This window comes from Vulpes lagopus, chromosome 2 (genome assembly GCF_018345385.1).
Source record: "Vulpes lagopus strain Blue_001 chromosome 2, ASM1834538v1, whole genome shotgun sequence".
NCBI classification, from domain to species: domain Eukaryota; kingdom Metazoa; phylum Chordata; class Mammalia; order Carnivora; family Canidae; genus Vulpes; species Vulpes lagopus.
This window is the reverse complement of record NC_054825.1, coordinates 26,521,068-26,537,281: the sequence shown is the minus strand read 5'-3', so window position 1 is coordinate 26,537,281 and position 16,214 is coordinate 26,521,068. Positions and strand designations below refer to the sequence as shown.

Here is a 16,214-nt window from a genome sequence, read left to right as displayed (position 1 = left end):
CAGAAATCTTCTTGCTCTATTTTTTAAAAAAGATTTTATTTATTTATTCATGAGAGACACACACACACACACAGAGAGAGGCAGAGACATAGGCAGAGGGAGAAGCAGGCTCCATGTAGGGAGCCCAATGTGGGACTCGATTCTGGGACTCCAGGATCACGCCCTGGGCCGAAGGCAGACCCTCAACTGCTGAGCCACCCAGGTGTCCCGCTCCATTTTTAAATTAAATATTTCAACGGGTCTTTGGGGATTTGGGGGGGAGGAAGACTGCTGTGATGGGAGAGGGCTGCTGGGTGAGAAGCCTAAGATGTGTGGAAAGATGAGAGGCACACACAAGAGACATTCAATAAGAATCCTAGGCCTGATAGGCACTTAATAAATGTCTGTTACAGACCAGAATTTTATTGCTATTAGAGGCCCAAGCCCCTCATAGGAACAGTGAGAAACAGGTGCAGAAAGGTGGTGTAACTTATCTAAGGTCATAAGCTTCCTAAGTTGCAGAATTGACACTTGGCAAGTAAGAGTTCCAAATCCGACCTTCCAGTTATCCTCCATGACGCCACGAGGTGGCACCGCAGCACCAGCTTTGGCTGACACCAGCCACGTAGCTAGTTCCCTAAGCCACACCTACATATTTGCACGCAGGTGCGCCCCTCTGCTCCAGGTATCCCCCAGCTTCCCCATCCTGGTGTTGGGAACTGAGAGGGGACTGAAGCCCTAGAAGCCCGGGCCCTCACTTTATTCCTGTACACCAGGCTCTTCCTTAGCCACAGGGGAGGGAGCTCAACCGCAACTCTGAATCATCAAGCCTTTGGCAGTCCGCGCACGTTTATTTCGTTTATCTTTGAAAATGGGGGAGGGGAGTCTGGAGAAGGCGGGGTGGGCCAAGGGTCAGTTGGCCCCCGGGGAACTGGTCCCTGTTCCTGGCCTTAGTCCCAGGGGCGCGGACTGTGTGTAGGGTGTATAGGGCCCAGTCCACCCCTCAGGGCCGGCAGGGGGAAGGCTCTCTCCTGAGCTGGCCACCCACCATCCCCCCCACCCCGAGCTGCCCCAGCACCCCTCTCAGATCCCGGGGCAGGGGCAAGCCAGTCAAGACGACCCCAGTCCGGGGAGTCTGTAAATTCTCGCCCCACCCTCGGGGATGGTCGACGGACCGGGCCATTCATACGGGCCGTTCAACGGCGTACTGGCATGGACTGAGGTTGGCGGCCGGGGGCGGCCCGGGCACGGCGGGATAGCTGAAAGAGGCGTGCTGTTTGGCCTTGAGCCTCAGGCTGGCCAGACTCGAGTTACACGGGTCCCGATATACGTAGGGGGAAGAGGCGGCTGCAGCGGCTGCAGCAGCGGCCGAAGCGTAAGGGCAGGACACTGCCCCGGAGGACACTGCGGCCGGAGCCAGCCCGGGGGGCCCCCCGCCCAGGCCCTGCAGGGCCCCGGGCCCTGGCACGGTGCCCGGGGCGGCCGCGGCCGAGGGCACCATGGAGGCGGCGATGGAGCTGGGTGGCGAGAAGACGGGCTGCGAGGCCAGAGGCCCCACGTTGACCGAGTTGAAGGCGAACGGGAAGGTCTTGGCAGCAAGCGGCGGGCCAAGCGCCTTGGGTGGCCAATTGCCGTACGAGTAGCCGGGGTACACCTCCTCGTAGGGCGGCACCAGCCCCCCGAGTGGCGCCGCGAAGCCGCCCTTGCACAGCTCGGCTTGCTGGCTGCGCTCGCGCTTCCGCCACTTGGCGCGCCGGTTCTTGAACCACACCTGCGGGCGTCGGAGAGCGGCTGTCAGGGCCGGAGCCGGGCGCGGTCAGCGCGGCTGGCGGCTGGGTCACCGAGACCGGGGTTCGGGCCAGCGCCGCGTGGAGGATACACACGAGTGTCTGGAAACGCGATTGGGCAGCGTGGAGGCTGCCTGGCTGGGCGTGGGGGGAGCGCACCGAGTCAGGGGGCTGAGATCAGGAGTGGACGGCAGGGCTGAATCGGGAGCAGCAGGGTCTGGACCCGTAGGATGGGGTCAAGGAGGAATGAAGAAAACGAGGGACAGTGCGAGGGGGCGTGGGGAGAAGGAACGAGCCACCCGTAGTGACAGGGCGGAGGGAGTCAGGGCAGAGGCTGGAGGCTAGTGCGAAGGAGGCCATGGGGGGCAGCAGATGGAGGCAGGGGCGCGTCGGCGTTAAGCCCGGGAAAGGCAGGCAGGGCAGAGGCACAGGGCTGGCTCCAGGGCGGCTCGCTGAGCGGCCAGTGAGATGGAGACTGGGCTGGAGAGGGCGCGGGGCAGGGGGAGGGTTGCGGGTCTGCGGGGGGGGGGGGGGGGCGTACCCGCACGCGGGCCTCGGTGAGGTTGGTCCACACCGCGATCTCTTCGCGCGTACTCATGTCGGGGTAGCGGTTCCTCTGGAAGGTCGCCTCCAGCTCCTGCAGCTGCTGGCTGGTGAAGTGGGTGCGCTGCCGCCGCTGCTTCTTCTTCAGCGAGCCGTCTTCTGGGGAGCCGCCGGGCAGCGAGGCCGAGGCCTTTTCCGAGTCTGGGGGCCGAGGTGGGGGGGCAGGTCACAGGGCGCCCAGGCCTTCGCGGATTCTGCGGCTCGAGGACCTCCTCCACCCACCCCCACCCCCTCACCCCCGCCTTCCACTCCCAAATGCCACCCAAGGAGGCACTGAACTGTGATCTCCGGTAGAGGGTGCGCTCACCGCTGTGCTCCTGGCCCTTGCAGCCGTGCTCCGGGAGTGGCGGGTGGGGAGTGCCCGCATCTGACAGCGACAGGGCCGGGCTCCGGGCCTCCGCCTCGCTGAGCAGGCCAAACTCCATGGAGGGAGGACTCTGGAAGGGAGAGAAGGCACAGACCATGTTGATGGGGTTAAAATCTCCCGGTTATCCGGGTCTAGTACTGTTTCCCCTCAGGTTCACTGCCCCTTCCTCAGCTACCAGCACAAAGCTACCCCTGTGTGGAGTACCCTAGGATAGAATAGGGAAACAGCAGCCTAAGGGGAGAAAGGTGTCTACCCCCGGGGGTTTTATGCACAGATATGCACACTAGATATTTATCGAATTAGCTAAGGAAAACCGCACCATTGCCCGCCACGTACTGTATATCATATCCTCTAAAACTTCAGTTCTCTCTCACATGTATGTCTATTATCCCCACAAATTCATACATGCCCCGCAACCAATTATACCTGAACTCAGCCTGAACCTCTGTCATTCACCCTCCAGTGGGACAGATTTGATTTTGAACCAAAGCCCATATGTCTCACATAAGGATAATCACTGCTATTATTTATGAATACATACTATATGCCTTTACCTCACTCTCTCCTAACAAGAATGCATCTGTATTAAATACTATCACCCTTGTTCAGGTGAGGACACAGACTTGAAGTAACCACTAAGGCTACAGAGCTTGTAAGTGGTAAAACTGGGATCTGAACTGGGTCTGGGGAAACTCCAAAGCTAATGCCTTTTCTTCATTTGCTTTTTCAAATTGTGTTCCTTGGGGCCCTACCCAGAAATCCCTTCAGGGTAGAACTTGGGGCTAGCAGAGAGAGAAGCAGGCTCCATGCAGGGAGCCCGATGCGGGATTCGATCTCAGGACTCCAGGATCACGCCCTGGGCCAAAGGCAGATGCTCAACCGCTGAGCCACCGGGGCGTCCCAGGAGAGAGTATTTGAAGAAAGGGTTCCAGGATCAAAAACAAGTTTGAAAATCCCTAGGCTTGGGAACCCTGGGTGGCACAGCGGTTTAGCGCCTGCCTTTGGCCCAGGGCGTGATCCTGGAGACCCGGGATCGAGTCCCACGTGGGGCTCCCGGTGCATGGAGCCTGCTTCTCCCTCTGCCTATGTCTCTGCCTCTCTCTCTCTCTCTCTCTTTGTGTGACTATCACAAATAAAAAAATAAAAAAATAAAGAAAATCCCTAGGCTTTCTGGCCTTGTCTGCTTATGTGCCTGCCCAGACACACGTCACACCCTTACCAGTTCCGCTCATTCCAGCCTTTACCAGCACTCCCACCCCGTACCCCCAGCAGTAGATGTGAGCTTCTTCGTTTTTTTTAAAGATTTTATTTATTATGTGAGAGAGTGTACACAACAGAGAGCATGAGCGAGCACCAGGAAGGAACAGAGGGGGAGGGAGAAGCAGAGTCCCAGCTGAGCAGGGAGCCCGACTCGGGGTTCGATCCCAGGACCCCAGGATCATAACCTGAGCCAAAGGCAGCTGCCTACCCAACTGAGCCACCCAAGCACCCCTAGATGTGAGCTGCTTACAGCCACCCTACCACCCTTACTCCTTATTCCAAACCTTGCTTCACATTGCTCAGGAGACAGCCTGGGTCCCTCTCCAAGTCTCCCCAGCAGGATCTCCCTTCCTGTTAGCTCTCCCAAGCCCCCTCTGGTGGGATGAGGAGAAAGGGGCTCTAGTGAGGCTCAAGTAGTTTGGATGCCTCTCCCTCAGAGGAGAACCAACGGAGGCTATGTACAGAGGAACAGGGGTGAAGAACAGGGTAGGAGGGGTCCATCTGCCTCTCCATTAACAGGGACTTAATGCAGGCTGTGCAGGGTGGCATTAATGTGGTGGATTAGCCTAGATTGAGATGTGTGTCACTTCACTGTTCTGAATTTATAAGGAGCCTTTCTCAGGGAGGCGCAGATGGGCAGCGGCCTGTATTTGCACATGGTAATGCCCCCATCGACCAGCTGAGAGTGGACAGCTGCCCCCCCAACCTCTCAAGTGAGAATGGGGGTGCAACAGAGGTCAAGGCAGGAGGTTGAGAAGCAGTCCCTGTTCTTTCTGCAGGGAGAGGGGTCTAGACCTTGGGCCTTTTCCTAGGGTTGGAGAGGCAGGACTAAAGGAAACCCAGGAAGGAGAGAAGTCAGGCTAAGGGTGGGGAGGTTCAGCTCACCTCCTCTTCCAGGTCTGAGGTCAGGAATTAGTGATGCTCTAATAGAAGGAAGATGCCCTTGGATGAGACCTGTGGCAGCCTTGAGTAGTAGTTCTTCCCAAATAGTTCAAAGGCTTAGAACTGAGAGCTAGAAAAAGGGGTTCTCTGAAGTCTCCTCTTACTTCATACCCAAGATGCTCTTGAAATGCAAACCATGCTCCTGGCTTTTCCAGAGGCCATGGGAACAACACCACTGGGCAAAGAGGGACGACTGGGTTAACCTGTAGGGAAAACTAAATCCCATCAGTGCCATTTGTCTTTCCAGTCTGCCTTGGCTCCAGATTTCCAGTATTCTGAACTCCCCTTCTCCCTTCCAGCATTCCATACCTGTGTTTCCGTTTCACCCTCTATTGCAGGGTGAGGAGAGATAAGAGCCAGAGTAAAAGATGAGGCCGAGAAAGCAGAGTTTAGGCTATGTATTCCCAGAGACAGACAGACACACATGGAGACACACATGGGCCCCCACTCAGACAAAATAAGCACTTGGACTTGGAGCTAGAGGCATACAAACACATACTCTCCCACACATGCTCTCCCACATTCAGGCAGACAGACCCACACCATTACATAGTCTCTTCTCTCTGTGACAGGGACAGCTGCCTTGGCTGTTTTAGAGCTAGCCATTACTCTCCCCCCCTTCCTGGCCCCTCTGAACCTCAGCTCTCAGTCCCAGAACTAAGGACTTTGTGGGGGAGGAGGAGGCCAAAGAGGCCAGAGGAGTGGTCTATACTCTGGCTGCTGGGGGTAGCCTGTTGTGCTGGATGGGGAGAAATCCAAGGGAAGAGGATGGGTTGAGGGTAGAGGGTGGAAACTGCCCAGGCCCCTCCTAGGAAAGTGATCTGATATAGCCATAAGAAATTAGGTTTGGAAACAAAAGATCTGCATTCATGTCCTGGCTCCCCAACTCACTAGCTCTGTGTTCTTGGCAAAGTGCTTTACCTCTTTGGACATGTTTTTTCATCTCTAAAAGGGAGATCATACTCCCTTCACTACCTACCTCTGGTAGTGCTCTAAGGTTAAAATAAAACAATGTAAAAATGAGTGGAGGTGGAAAATTCTATCCAAGTTGCTTTCTTCCTCTCCCATTCATTAAACAGACGCTGGGCATTGAGTTAGGAACTAAGGATAGAGTGGTAAGATCTCATCCTTGTGTCTGCCTTTGCTTGGGTTCACCTTCCTAGACTCTGTATCTCCCAGTAAAGAATTCCTCTGGTGAATAAAGGTGAGTATGCTGCATTTGAGAGTGGGATGCAAAGGTGTGTTGTGAATTCTCTGCCCTGAACATAAAGGAGGGCCTCGCCAACAAGGTAACAGCAAAATGGGCAGAGTTACTGAAGCCAAGAACCACTGGTAAAGGGAAGAAGGAAGACTTCAGGCTCTTGACTGGGGTAGTAATAGTGGAAAGAGGTGTTGAGGCCAAGAAGGGCCCTGCCTGTGAAACTGAAAAGGCAAGAACACCACAGCCAGGCTGGTAACAGAGAGGTAGAAGGTTGGGGGACACAGGCCTCCAGCAGACTCCTGACTGGGTGGGCTAGCCAGGCAGAAGCTGGGGGCACCAAGCTGTTGTCTGAGCTGGAGACAGGCTGGCCGAGGATTAAGCTCCCCCAAACTGTTGAAGGTCAGGAAGCTAGGGAGTTGGAACTGAGACCAGGGGCTTTGCCTCCCTCAGTAGACAGGAACAAGCAATAGGTCTGGAAGCTGCAAGATTGATTGATGGGGGTAGGAAATAGCAGGCAGAACCAGAGAAAGTCAGGAGATAACAGCGGTGCTGAATCGAGCTCTGGGAGGGGCTGCTGGTCCCCACTCCTGCCTTCCTGCACACCTGACTGGGGATGTATAGGACAGGCTCCATGATGTTAGGGTGTCAATCCCAGCCCTGAGGAGAAGAAAGGACCTGCAGGTGTGCTCTGATTCTGAAGTATAGGCTGGAATTACATCATGGACTGCAGCAAGAAAAAATATTCAAGATATATTAAGGTGGAGAGCAGAGGTTATCACAGGTCAAAGAGGTCATAGAAGGGAGGCCATGGTTTCCAAGGAAGCCAAGCTTACAGCAAGAAGGCAACTTGTGTGCCCACTTTCACCCTGATGCCAAAGGGGCAAATCAGGGCCACAGCCAGAGGGTTCCCAAGGCGTTGCAATAATAATACCCAGGCAGGAGGTGTACCCTAGAACTGAGATGGAAGAAAACCCCTGAATGAAGAGGAAGATAGAAAGGAAGGAGTCATAGTGCTCAGCAAGTAGCAAGCTGATGATAGAATATAAACCAGGGCCCTTAACTAGCATGGAACCTGCCTAGAAACCTGGATCTAAAGTAAGGCCCTTAGGTTCATTAGGGATGCTGAGCACCCAGACTGTCTGGTCTGCTGAGCTGCAGTAAGTAAATGGGAGCAAATGAAGACAGCTGTAGATGAGGCTCACAGATCCAAGAGGAAACCCTAAGATTTAAGTGGAGGCAGCAATGATTTGATGCAGTATGTATCAAGGGATAAATTAGGGATCAGAGAAATGGGCCCCCACACCCACCCTTTCATTCCTTTTTTCCTTCAGCAGGTGTTAGGTGCTAAAACAGAGATGGTAAGGCACAGACTCTAACTTCTAGGAGCCCACAGTCTGGGGAGGCAAACAGGGTGGACAATGATGGGCTAAATGGTCATAATTCTCACATTGTGGGGGATCAGAGAGATGGAAGCCCATGTAAAGTGGTATCAAGTTATGGGGCTCAGAGAATGTAGCACATGACAGAGCTGGGAACTGGGGAGGCAGAGAAGGAGAAGAAGCTCCTAAATAAGAGAGCAGGACTGGGAAGGAGCTGGCAGGTTCAGAGGGCAACGGGCAGCCTAACTGAGATCATAAGAGAAAAACAGGTCAGGCTGAGGGAGTCTTCAATGAAGGGCATGGGGTGGTGCTTCAGGTTTGATGGAGTCTAAGTTAGAGCGTCTCCAGCTTTTCCATCAAAAACAGCTATGACCAGTAAGAAAGAACATCACTCTAGGAAACTGGGAGCGCAACCTCAAACAGCTGCCACTACTACGAAATTTCTTTGAGATCTCCAGCCTTCTGTTCAAAATTGAAGCAAAATTTTCATTCTATTCCATACTTACGTATATTTATTTTAATATAAAAAATAAAGTTTTCTCTCCAAATCTCCAAGGGACATCTTCAAGTGACATCACCACACCAGGAAGATGGGCCATGTTTAGCCTGCAGCTTCATGCCCCTTATATTCCTGTCCTGTCTGCTCCTTTTGAGAAGCCGTACTACAAGCAGTGGGAGTCACTGGAGGCTTGTAGGCAGGGGAGAAACATAAGAACATCATCTCTGGGACCTTTATTTGGCTGTGGTGAGCAGAATGGATTGGACAATGGAAAGGTGGGAAAGGGGAAACTTTAACTACAAAGTGTAAGGAATGCCCCCGGGGAAGACAATGGAGAAGGAGTGGAGAGAATTTTGAAAGCAGCTCTTGTTCCCCCCCACTGCCTATTTCTTTGCCTTTCTGTTTCTATCACTCTCATCAGGGGTCCCTGTCCATGACTATGGATGGGCTAGACACTCCAGGTAATCCCAAAGCTCAGGACCTAATGGATCTTTCAGGTTAGCTGCCTTCTTCCTCCCCATACTCTAGGATGCATCATTTAGAGTGAATGGAGAAGAAAAGATGTGAGTGGCTCTGTCCCTCTCTCAAGCCTATCCCCAGCGCAGCTCCAGCCTGCTCCCCTCTCCTCTCCTAGACCTGTGTCCTGGGCCCATATTCATATCCTTGAGCAGGAGGCAGGCAGAGATCAGATCAGGATATTTGGCCTGGTGGAGGAGTTAAGCATTTGGGGAACTCCCTAGACCTCTTCTTGAAAAGGAACAGGGGTAATGGCTAGCATTGGAAGCTTGGGATGGGGTATTCCATCTGTCACTGAGAATCTTCCTATGTCTGATCATGGGTGCTATCAGGTTTCTCTAAGACTTGAGACCCCTCCTTCCAAACAAAGATTCTGTGGTTACAGGGGACCTACTTACTTATTTGGTGCATCTCCATTTGCAAAGGGCTTTCAAATACATGATTCCATTTAACTCTTAAAACCATCTTGGGTAGCAGGACTATCCATCCTCATTTCACCTCCAAGAAGATAAACTTGTCCAAAGTGACACAGATTGAAGAGACTCGAATCCAGTTCTCCTAAAACCAGAGTCTAAACTCCACACCTTGCCTCATCTACCCCAGCAGCCATTTGTGGTTCTGACATTCACTGATCCTCCCAAGCCCTGGAGGATTCCATTTCCACTTCCTGCCTCTACCTCCTCTCTGGAAAGGAGCTCTGGAAGTTTGCTGCCCACAGTGTGCCAAGGAACATTTTCCTATTCATCTTGAATTTGCATCACCCCAGTTCTATAAGACCCCCTCATCTCCCATTTCAAGATTTGGGGAACAAACAAATCTGCTTATCTAGGCCTTTCATTATTTGTGGGTGTCCATCCTGTCTCACCTTCCAGAGGCCTAAGCTTTGAAGTTTGCTCTGTGTAGCAGCCCCTGGCTCCCTATTTGGTGGATCATTCTCTGTCCCTTCTCTGGGTCCATAACATTCTCCCTAAGAGCCAGTGACCAGGCATGCACTCAGCTACATGGTTTTATGCAAGGATGAGAGAACGTTCTGTCTTTTGTTTCCACTCATCTTCATTATAATGCCATTACGCCTTTTTGGCAAATGCAGAACTTTGGGCTAAGGTCTTCAGGGAACCATCTGCAATGCCTTCTCTATTCCTTTCCTGACTTAGACTTTAACTTCACCCATAATTTCAGTGATTTTCAAAGGTGATGGGAGCACAAGCCCCTGAAAAGGGTATCAGAATATGGTAGGGTTAATTGAGGTATACCTTTATATTTATCAAAAGGGAGCAAGGACAAAAAAGGTTGAGAAACAATGTCCTAGCCAATGATAGGCCAACTTTAAAATTAGGGAATGGAGGTGAGAGTGTGGGGAATACATATTGTATGTCATTCATGGGTGGGTGGTTAAAGAGGTTGAGACCCACTTGTTTAAATTGCTAAATACATCACCTTGCACTTATCTCATGAAAACTCAGTGTCCAGCTGAGTTGTTTTGCTCACTTACACAGTCTGGGAAAGTTCTCTCTTCTCTGTTCGCTTTAGCGTAACTGGGCTCTGGTTAAAGAGTTGGGGTCAGGGTGGGTGGTCACTGTATGGGTCCGAGGCAATCAGGGCCCTTTCCCAGCTACAGAGAAAACAAAAGGGACAGTTGGGTAGGGCTGAGACATCCTTCCTAACCAGACTTGGAGGGCCATATAGGTCCTATGTTGGCCCCAGAGTCTGGATTCCATGTATTCTCCTTCCTCCTTCCTCTCAGCCGCCAGGATGGCATTGACACTGGTGGGGTTGAGAGAACCAAAAGGGAAACAAACCCACAGGGTTTCCTTTGCTGCAGTTTTCTCTTTGGGCCTGGGCTCCTGCCTCTTGCAGGGAAGGAGCCTTTAGCCTGCTGACACCCAGGTAGGAATCCGGGGCTATCTGGTCAGCAGTATTGAAATTAGGGGTTGACGCTGAGTTTGTGAGGGAACTGAAGCTGTTAGGGAGTTTTCTGCTGGATTCCTCCTTCCCCTCCCATTGTCCTTGTGGTTCATTTTCCCTTTTCCCTTGTCTTCTACTAGCGGTCCTACCATTGGCTTTCTCTCCACAAATTTGGATTCTAGAAGTGCAGGGTGATGCTCAGATCTAGTCTGGGTTGGAGAGGGAATGTCCTCCAGTGCCACTGGACTCCAAGGCCAGGCCTTTACTCTCACTTGCCTGTTCCTGGCACCCCCTGACCCCCAACCCGCAGCCCCTAGGAGCAGAAACTAGTTTGCAAAGTGTGAGCTGGGATTTGAGGCGACCCATCACAGCGAACCCCACTGCACACGCAGCAGCTGGGCAAGGCGCGGCCGGGTACATGGACATGCCACTCGGCCAGGGACATTCTGTCCGCCCCGGCCGGACACAGCGCCTGCTCCGGAGAGACCCACCTAGCCTCCCCGGACATTCTGTCCGCACTGAGTCCCGCGCACTGCGGACATTCCGTCCAATTCCATGCGGCTCCAGGCCGGGACCCATGTGGGCCCTGACACCCCAAGCTCGACATGCCAGCCCGGCCGCCTAGTCACTCGGGCTTCCCAGCTTCGGCCCTGCCGCCCGCACAGCGGCTGTCTGACCCGGTCGCAGCCAGGCTCCCACACTCGGCTCCTATCCGAACTGCGAAGCGGCTGGGAAGAGAAGCGTGTGAGACTCACCCCTGCTCCCAGCCCCTAGGGTGTGAGCCCCGGGCGAGGGGCGTCCGGAGCCGCCAACTGCCCTCACGTTGTGTGGCCGTCGCCAGCTCCCCCCGCTGGCCAGGGCCTCCGCAACCCCTTTCTCTCCCTGGCTTGCTGCCCCGCGCCCCCGAATTCCAGGGCGCTTTCTGGTAATGATTTCCCGACTCTACTCCCTGCTTCGCGGAGCTCCTGTCCTGGCTCCAGGTCTCTGGCTTCCCTCCGGATCCCCTGAGTCTCCGTCTTGTGTGTCCCCCGAGTCCCGACGCTGAGTTTCCCTTTTCGTAAGTCCTGGCCCCGGGTCTGCAGTACGCTCTCCCAGGCTAGACCCGTTCCCCAGGCACTGTTCCGTAGTTCAGCCACCCAGGTCCTGTTTTGGGGATCCCGAAGTTCGGCCGTGGCCCCTCGGCCCCATGAGCCCCTGCCCCCGCATGGTCAAGCACTCACAGTGAGTCCCGCAGCAGGCAGGCTCCCGGCAGCGGCGGCGGCGGCGGCAGTCTGGAGGGCAGGCAGGGGCCAGGGGCCGGGCACCCGGCCGGGGTGGGGGCCTCCCCCCTGCGCCCGGGCCGCCGCTCCGCTCCGGCGCTCTCCGACTCGCAGAGGGAGAGAGTGAGCCTCGCGGCGGACTGCCACCCCCCGCCGGCGCCCATTCACTTTATGGCAGCCCAGGGCGCCCCCAGCCCGCCGCGGCCAGCCTCGCGCGCCGGGCCCCGCCCCCTTCCAGCTGCGCCGCCCAGGCTCCACCCTTTCCAGCTGTGAATTTTCAGGCCCCGCCTTCGGGGGAGGGGTCCGGCCGGCGCGCCGCCAAGAAGCCCGCCCCTTGGCCAATCGGAGGTACTCCTCAGCATCTGGGCCACGCCCTTCCCCACGTGGCTGAAACCTAGCTGAGCAAGAACGTTTTGGCAGAGTCCAGCGGGCGAGAGTCTAAAGTGCCCGGAGGCCCCGTGGATGCCGGGCCCGGCGGCAGAGAAATGGGGCCAAGCCAACACCCTGAGCGGTGTGTGCAGTGGTGCTGGGGTATAGGGCAGCCGGGGCGCCACGTGGGAGGGCGCACGGGCCGGGAGAGGCCACCGGGTTTCAGCGCTTGGTTGCCGCTCAAGTTTCGCAGATTTTCTCCATTTGTCGCTGTCTGTCTCTCAGCGCTTTTGTTTCTGCTCCAGTCTTCTCACATATTGACTTTTTCTTTCCTGTTCTTTCTCCTCCGCCCTTTTGCTCTTGGTGTTTGTCCCTCTCCTTCCTCCTCTGCCACTTTGAAAGGCTAATTTATCTTTCTCTGTGCTCTTTTTCTTCACATCTTTCTTTTTTCCTCTTCTCTGGCTATCTCCCGCTCTGTCCCCCTACCTTTCCTCTCTTCCAAGTAAGATGGCTTCGTGGAGAAAGCAAAGTTTGGAATGAGGCAAACCCAAAGCAGCATTCTAACACCAATGTTTTAACCCTCCCACCATCACCGAGTGACCTTGGTCAAGTAACTTAGCTATCACTCCTCTTCTCCCACCTACATCTCAGAATTAAAGGAAGCACTCGCTGGATGTCAGGACTTATGCTGGGCACTCAGGCCTGGGTGGCTCCCCCATTAGTCTGCACCCTTGGCTTGCCCAGGCTATGCTCTCCCAGCCTTAATAGGGCTAACTTCTCCCTGGTGACACCAGATTCAGTCCTGTGGGCAAGGTGTGGGCTTGGCGCTTGCTAGGTAGGGAGTTGCAAGGGACAAGACAGTTGTCTCAAGAAACACGTGGAGTCAGACTGGGTAGCTAGGGTTACCCTACTTAAAACCCTGCAATGGCTCCTGATTGTCAAGATAAAGGCTAAACTGCCTAGCCCAGCATACAAGACTTTCGGCACCTGACACCTGACCTTGTCTTGTTGTTATTATTGTTGTTAAAGCATGGGGACAGGACCCATGGGCAGGAAGAGCTGCCTGGACCTGATCATGTCTTACTCTCCAATCTCCTGTGGTTTCCTGCACATCTCTGGCTTTCTGACAGTAACATATTTCCAGTCTTCATCTTGCCAACTCCTACTCATTTTCTTAAGTTCCAATCAGGTTTTATTTTCTCTGAGAAACTTTTCCTGAACTCCCAAGGTAGCCAGATGTCTAGCTTCTTGCTCCCATAATCCTCTTACACATACCCTCTATTAGAGGTCAGCTTATATGATGTCCTCTATGATCCTAAGATTGGGGAGGGTAAGTACTATGTCTTCCCTTATATTTCTATTCCTAGGCATAATGTGGGACTCAGTACTGAAATCTAAGAGGGAGATGTTCTGCCCGGTAAGACGATGGGCATTGTAATCTTTTTCCTCATTTGTCACACAATCCCATTCATGCTTTATTTTTTATTTTTAAAAAGATTTTATTTTTAAGTAATCTCTACACCCAATGTGGGGCTCAAACTCATAACCTTGAGGTCTAGAGTTGCATGCTCCATTGACAGAGCCAACCAGGCACCCCAACTATTCATGCTTTTTGGTTGATTAATTTTTGGAGGTATATGAGAGTGGAGATGAAGAGGATAGGGAGTTGTGGTCCAACTAGGATATTCCAGTTGGCTATCCAGGACCTCTCAATCTGAGACAGGCCCAGAAAACCAAATCCCAATTTTCAAATGAAAGTGGAAATGGTTCAGGGACCCCTTGGTGGCTCAGCGATTGAGTGTCTGCTTTTGGCTCAGGTTGTGATCCCAGGTCTGGGGATTGAGTCTCACATCAGGCTCCCTGTAAGGAGCCTGCTTATGCCTCTGCCTCTCTCTGTGTGTCTCTCGTGAATAAATAAATAAATAAATCTTAAAAAAAAAAAAAAAGAAAGTGGAAATGGCTCAGGTGTACTGTGGAAAGAGTTACTAAGGTGGTTGTATTTCTTCCTCTGACTCTGGGTGAAAGATCTGGACCCAGAGTTCAGAAGCCCAATGTGCAGGTGCAGGGAGCTGCTGAGTTCTTTAGGTCTGATGTTCAGTCTTATGGGCTCTTCAAATTAGAGGAACCTAGAGCATCCCCATGTTACTATGGAGTTTCTCTGGATTTGGGTCATCCATACATGGGAAGAAATGGAGAGAAAGTTGGTATCTTTTTCTACTCCCTCAGCAGTCTCTTCAGGTCTGCCCAGACACCTGCCCAGTAGATAGGCTGAGAATTCCATCATTCAATCAGCAAGGAGAAAATCCATCCTCCTGTCTTCTTCCCACACACTCTCACTTCTATGTATTCTAAATATCCTGGAAACTCTATAATCTCTTGCAAGGGGAGAGACCACTGAGGGTAGAAGAGTGAAGACTGGGGTGGGCATCTAGTCCTTAGTCTTCTCAGCATTTCCAAGGTAAACAGGAAAGGCTTCAGTTTCCTGTCACTGGTGATGTTGGCTAACCCCCCATGATTACCTGTTTTCCAGGTAGGTAAGGAGCGTCCAAGGCTTAGTATGAGGAGCGGAGCTGGGAGTCACAGCTTGATAAACTAAGGTGTAAAAGATAGTGAGAGGCAGTGAAAAGGAGAGCTGGACTGAGGGTGAGGAGACCTGCGTTTGTCTATCTGCTCTGACGCTAACAAGCTATGTGAACCTGGGGGACATATTTTCACACTGGGACTCGGTTTCCTCCTGCTCTGTAAATTGAGACCTGAATCAGAGATCCAAGATTACTGCCTCCTCTCATTTTCTCTATTTCTGGATGATAGGAATGGGGCACAAGACACAGAGTTGGGATGGGACACACACGTGTAATGAGAAGCTAAACAGGGCAGGCAGCCGGGACGGTGGGGGAGGGGAGGTTGGAATAGATTGAGGGACCGGTCCTAGGACAGAGAGAACCCAGAGATACCTCGACAGTAAGTGATCCTAGGTGACTTTGATGGGAGGTGGCCGGGGGTGGGCAAGGGAGGGAGGTGGAGGGGAGTAGGGTCGCCCGCTCAGGCTCTCAAAACGAACCCCGCCCCGTTTCTAGCAAATCATAGTTTTCCTCCCCATAATGCCCAGCAGCCACTGCTAAGCCGCGCACTGCAACCGAGCTCTACCTAACTCCACCTCTCTAACCGCCCAGCACAATTTCTCATTTTTATTGGCTTCTGTAACTGTCACTCAGAGAATCCTTGTATCCGTTGGTTGTCCCCTACCTACCCTTTTCTTTCCCTTGTAATCTCGCCTCCTTAGGCTGTACCTGCCCCCCTCAGCCAGTTTCCTTCTCTGATTGGGTATCCGGAATGCCACTTCTCACGATACAAAGCTATGATTGGCTGTGCGCGCCAGGGCTCGCGCAGTTACCAGGCAGCGGGCTAGACTGAGGCTAGTTACCACGTCAGTGAGCTGACAGGGAAGGTAGCCGGCTCCACCGCTCGTTCCGGCCGATTCTTCCTGGCAGTCTGTGCGGTCTCTGACTTCGGTCTCAACTCCCAGGAATCGGGCTCCTTCCCTTCTCCCATCTGCCACCAGAGCCGGGAGAGTCGCTTAAAGACGCCTTCGGGGCCTGGGCTGGACATGAGCAGCGGCTGCGGGTCCTGGGACTAGGCCCCGCCATTTTGGATCCGCTGACAGGTCAGCGAAGTCTCTTCTTAGAGTTCCAGTGTCTTGAAGGCCGCCCTGACATCACCATAGGGAATGAGGGGAGGAGGGCCCTTACGTTGGACGACGTGGGTGGGTTAAGGACGCAGGGGAAATAATAAGACAGGGAGAGATTGTTGTGGGAGGGAACTGGGAGGCATGCAGGGGGCAAAGGTCAGGCCCCTGCGGCTGGAGGGGCGACTTGAGCTCTGACTTCTGATCCCTTTCGGGTGCCCGAATCTTTCTTCCTGTGTTTCCAGGCTTAACTTAGCCTTCAGCTCCCCTCTTCTAAAGCTTTCTGTATCTTAGAGAGCCCAGTCCTCAAAAGCTGAAAGCAAACCTAAGGAACGTTGTATCTACTTTTTAGGGTTGATTTTTAGACTTTAGGTATGAGAGTCTCTGCAGATCCTGTACAGCGTCCACTTCTGTGTGACTGCCTCATTGATGCAGCTGTGAACTGCTTCATTAATACTGGATG

General features: G+C 53.4%; 2 protein-coding genes across 12 annotated transcripts in view; one reads left to right on the top strand and one right to left on the bottom strand.

The window, feature by feature from the left end:
- Positions 1–110: 110 nt before the first annotated feature.
- Positions 111–15,543, bottom strand: PITX3 (paired like homeodomain 3). Of its 4 annotated transcripts, XM_041742274.1 has the most exons (5): positions 11,659–11,911; positions 10,026–10,145; positions 2,677–2,806; positions 2,308–2,510; positions 111–1,750 (listed from the first exon to the last, which is right to left on the bottom strand). In XM_041742274.1, exons 3-5 carry the CDS (start codon positions 2,792–2,794, stop codon positions 1,163–1,165), a joined length of 909 nt encoding a protein of 302 aa, XP_041598208.1. In that variant the 5' UTR covers positions 2,795–2,806; positions 10,026–10,145; positions 11,659–11,911; the 3' UTR covers positions 111–1,162. The 4 variants fall into 4 exon arrangements, with proteins under 4 accessions (XP_041598208.1, XP_041598215.1, XP_041598204.1 ...); XM_041742281.1 differs by lacking the exons at positions 10,026–10,145; positions 11,659–11,911 and adding an exon at positions 15,491–15,543; XM_041742270.1 differs by lacking the exon at positions 10,026–10,145.
- GBF1 (golgi brefeldin A resistant guanine nucleotide exchange factor 1) overlaps positions 15,491–16,214 on the top strand; it is a 122,514-nt gene continuing 121,790 nt past the window's right edge. For all 8 annotated transcript variants that reach the window (XM_041742253.1, XM_041742237.1, XM_041742244.1 and 5 more), the window contains exon 1: positions 15,491–15,730. The gene's annotated coding sequence lies outside the window, so the exon portion shown is untranslated. The remainder of the gene's footprint in view (positions 15,731–16,214) is intronic.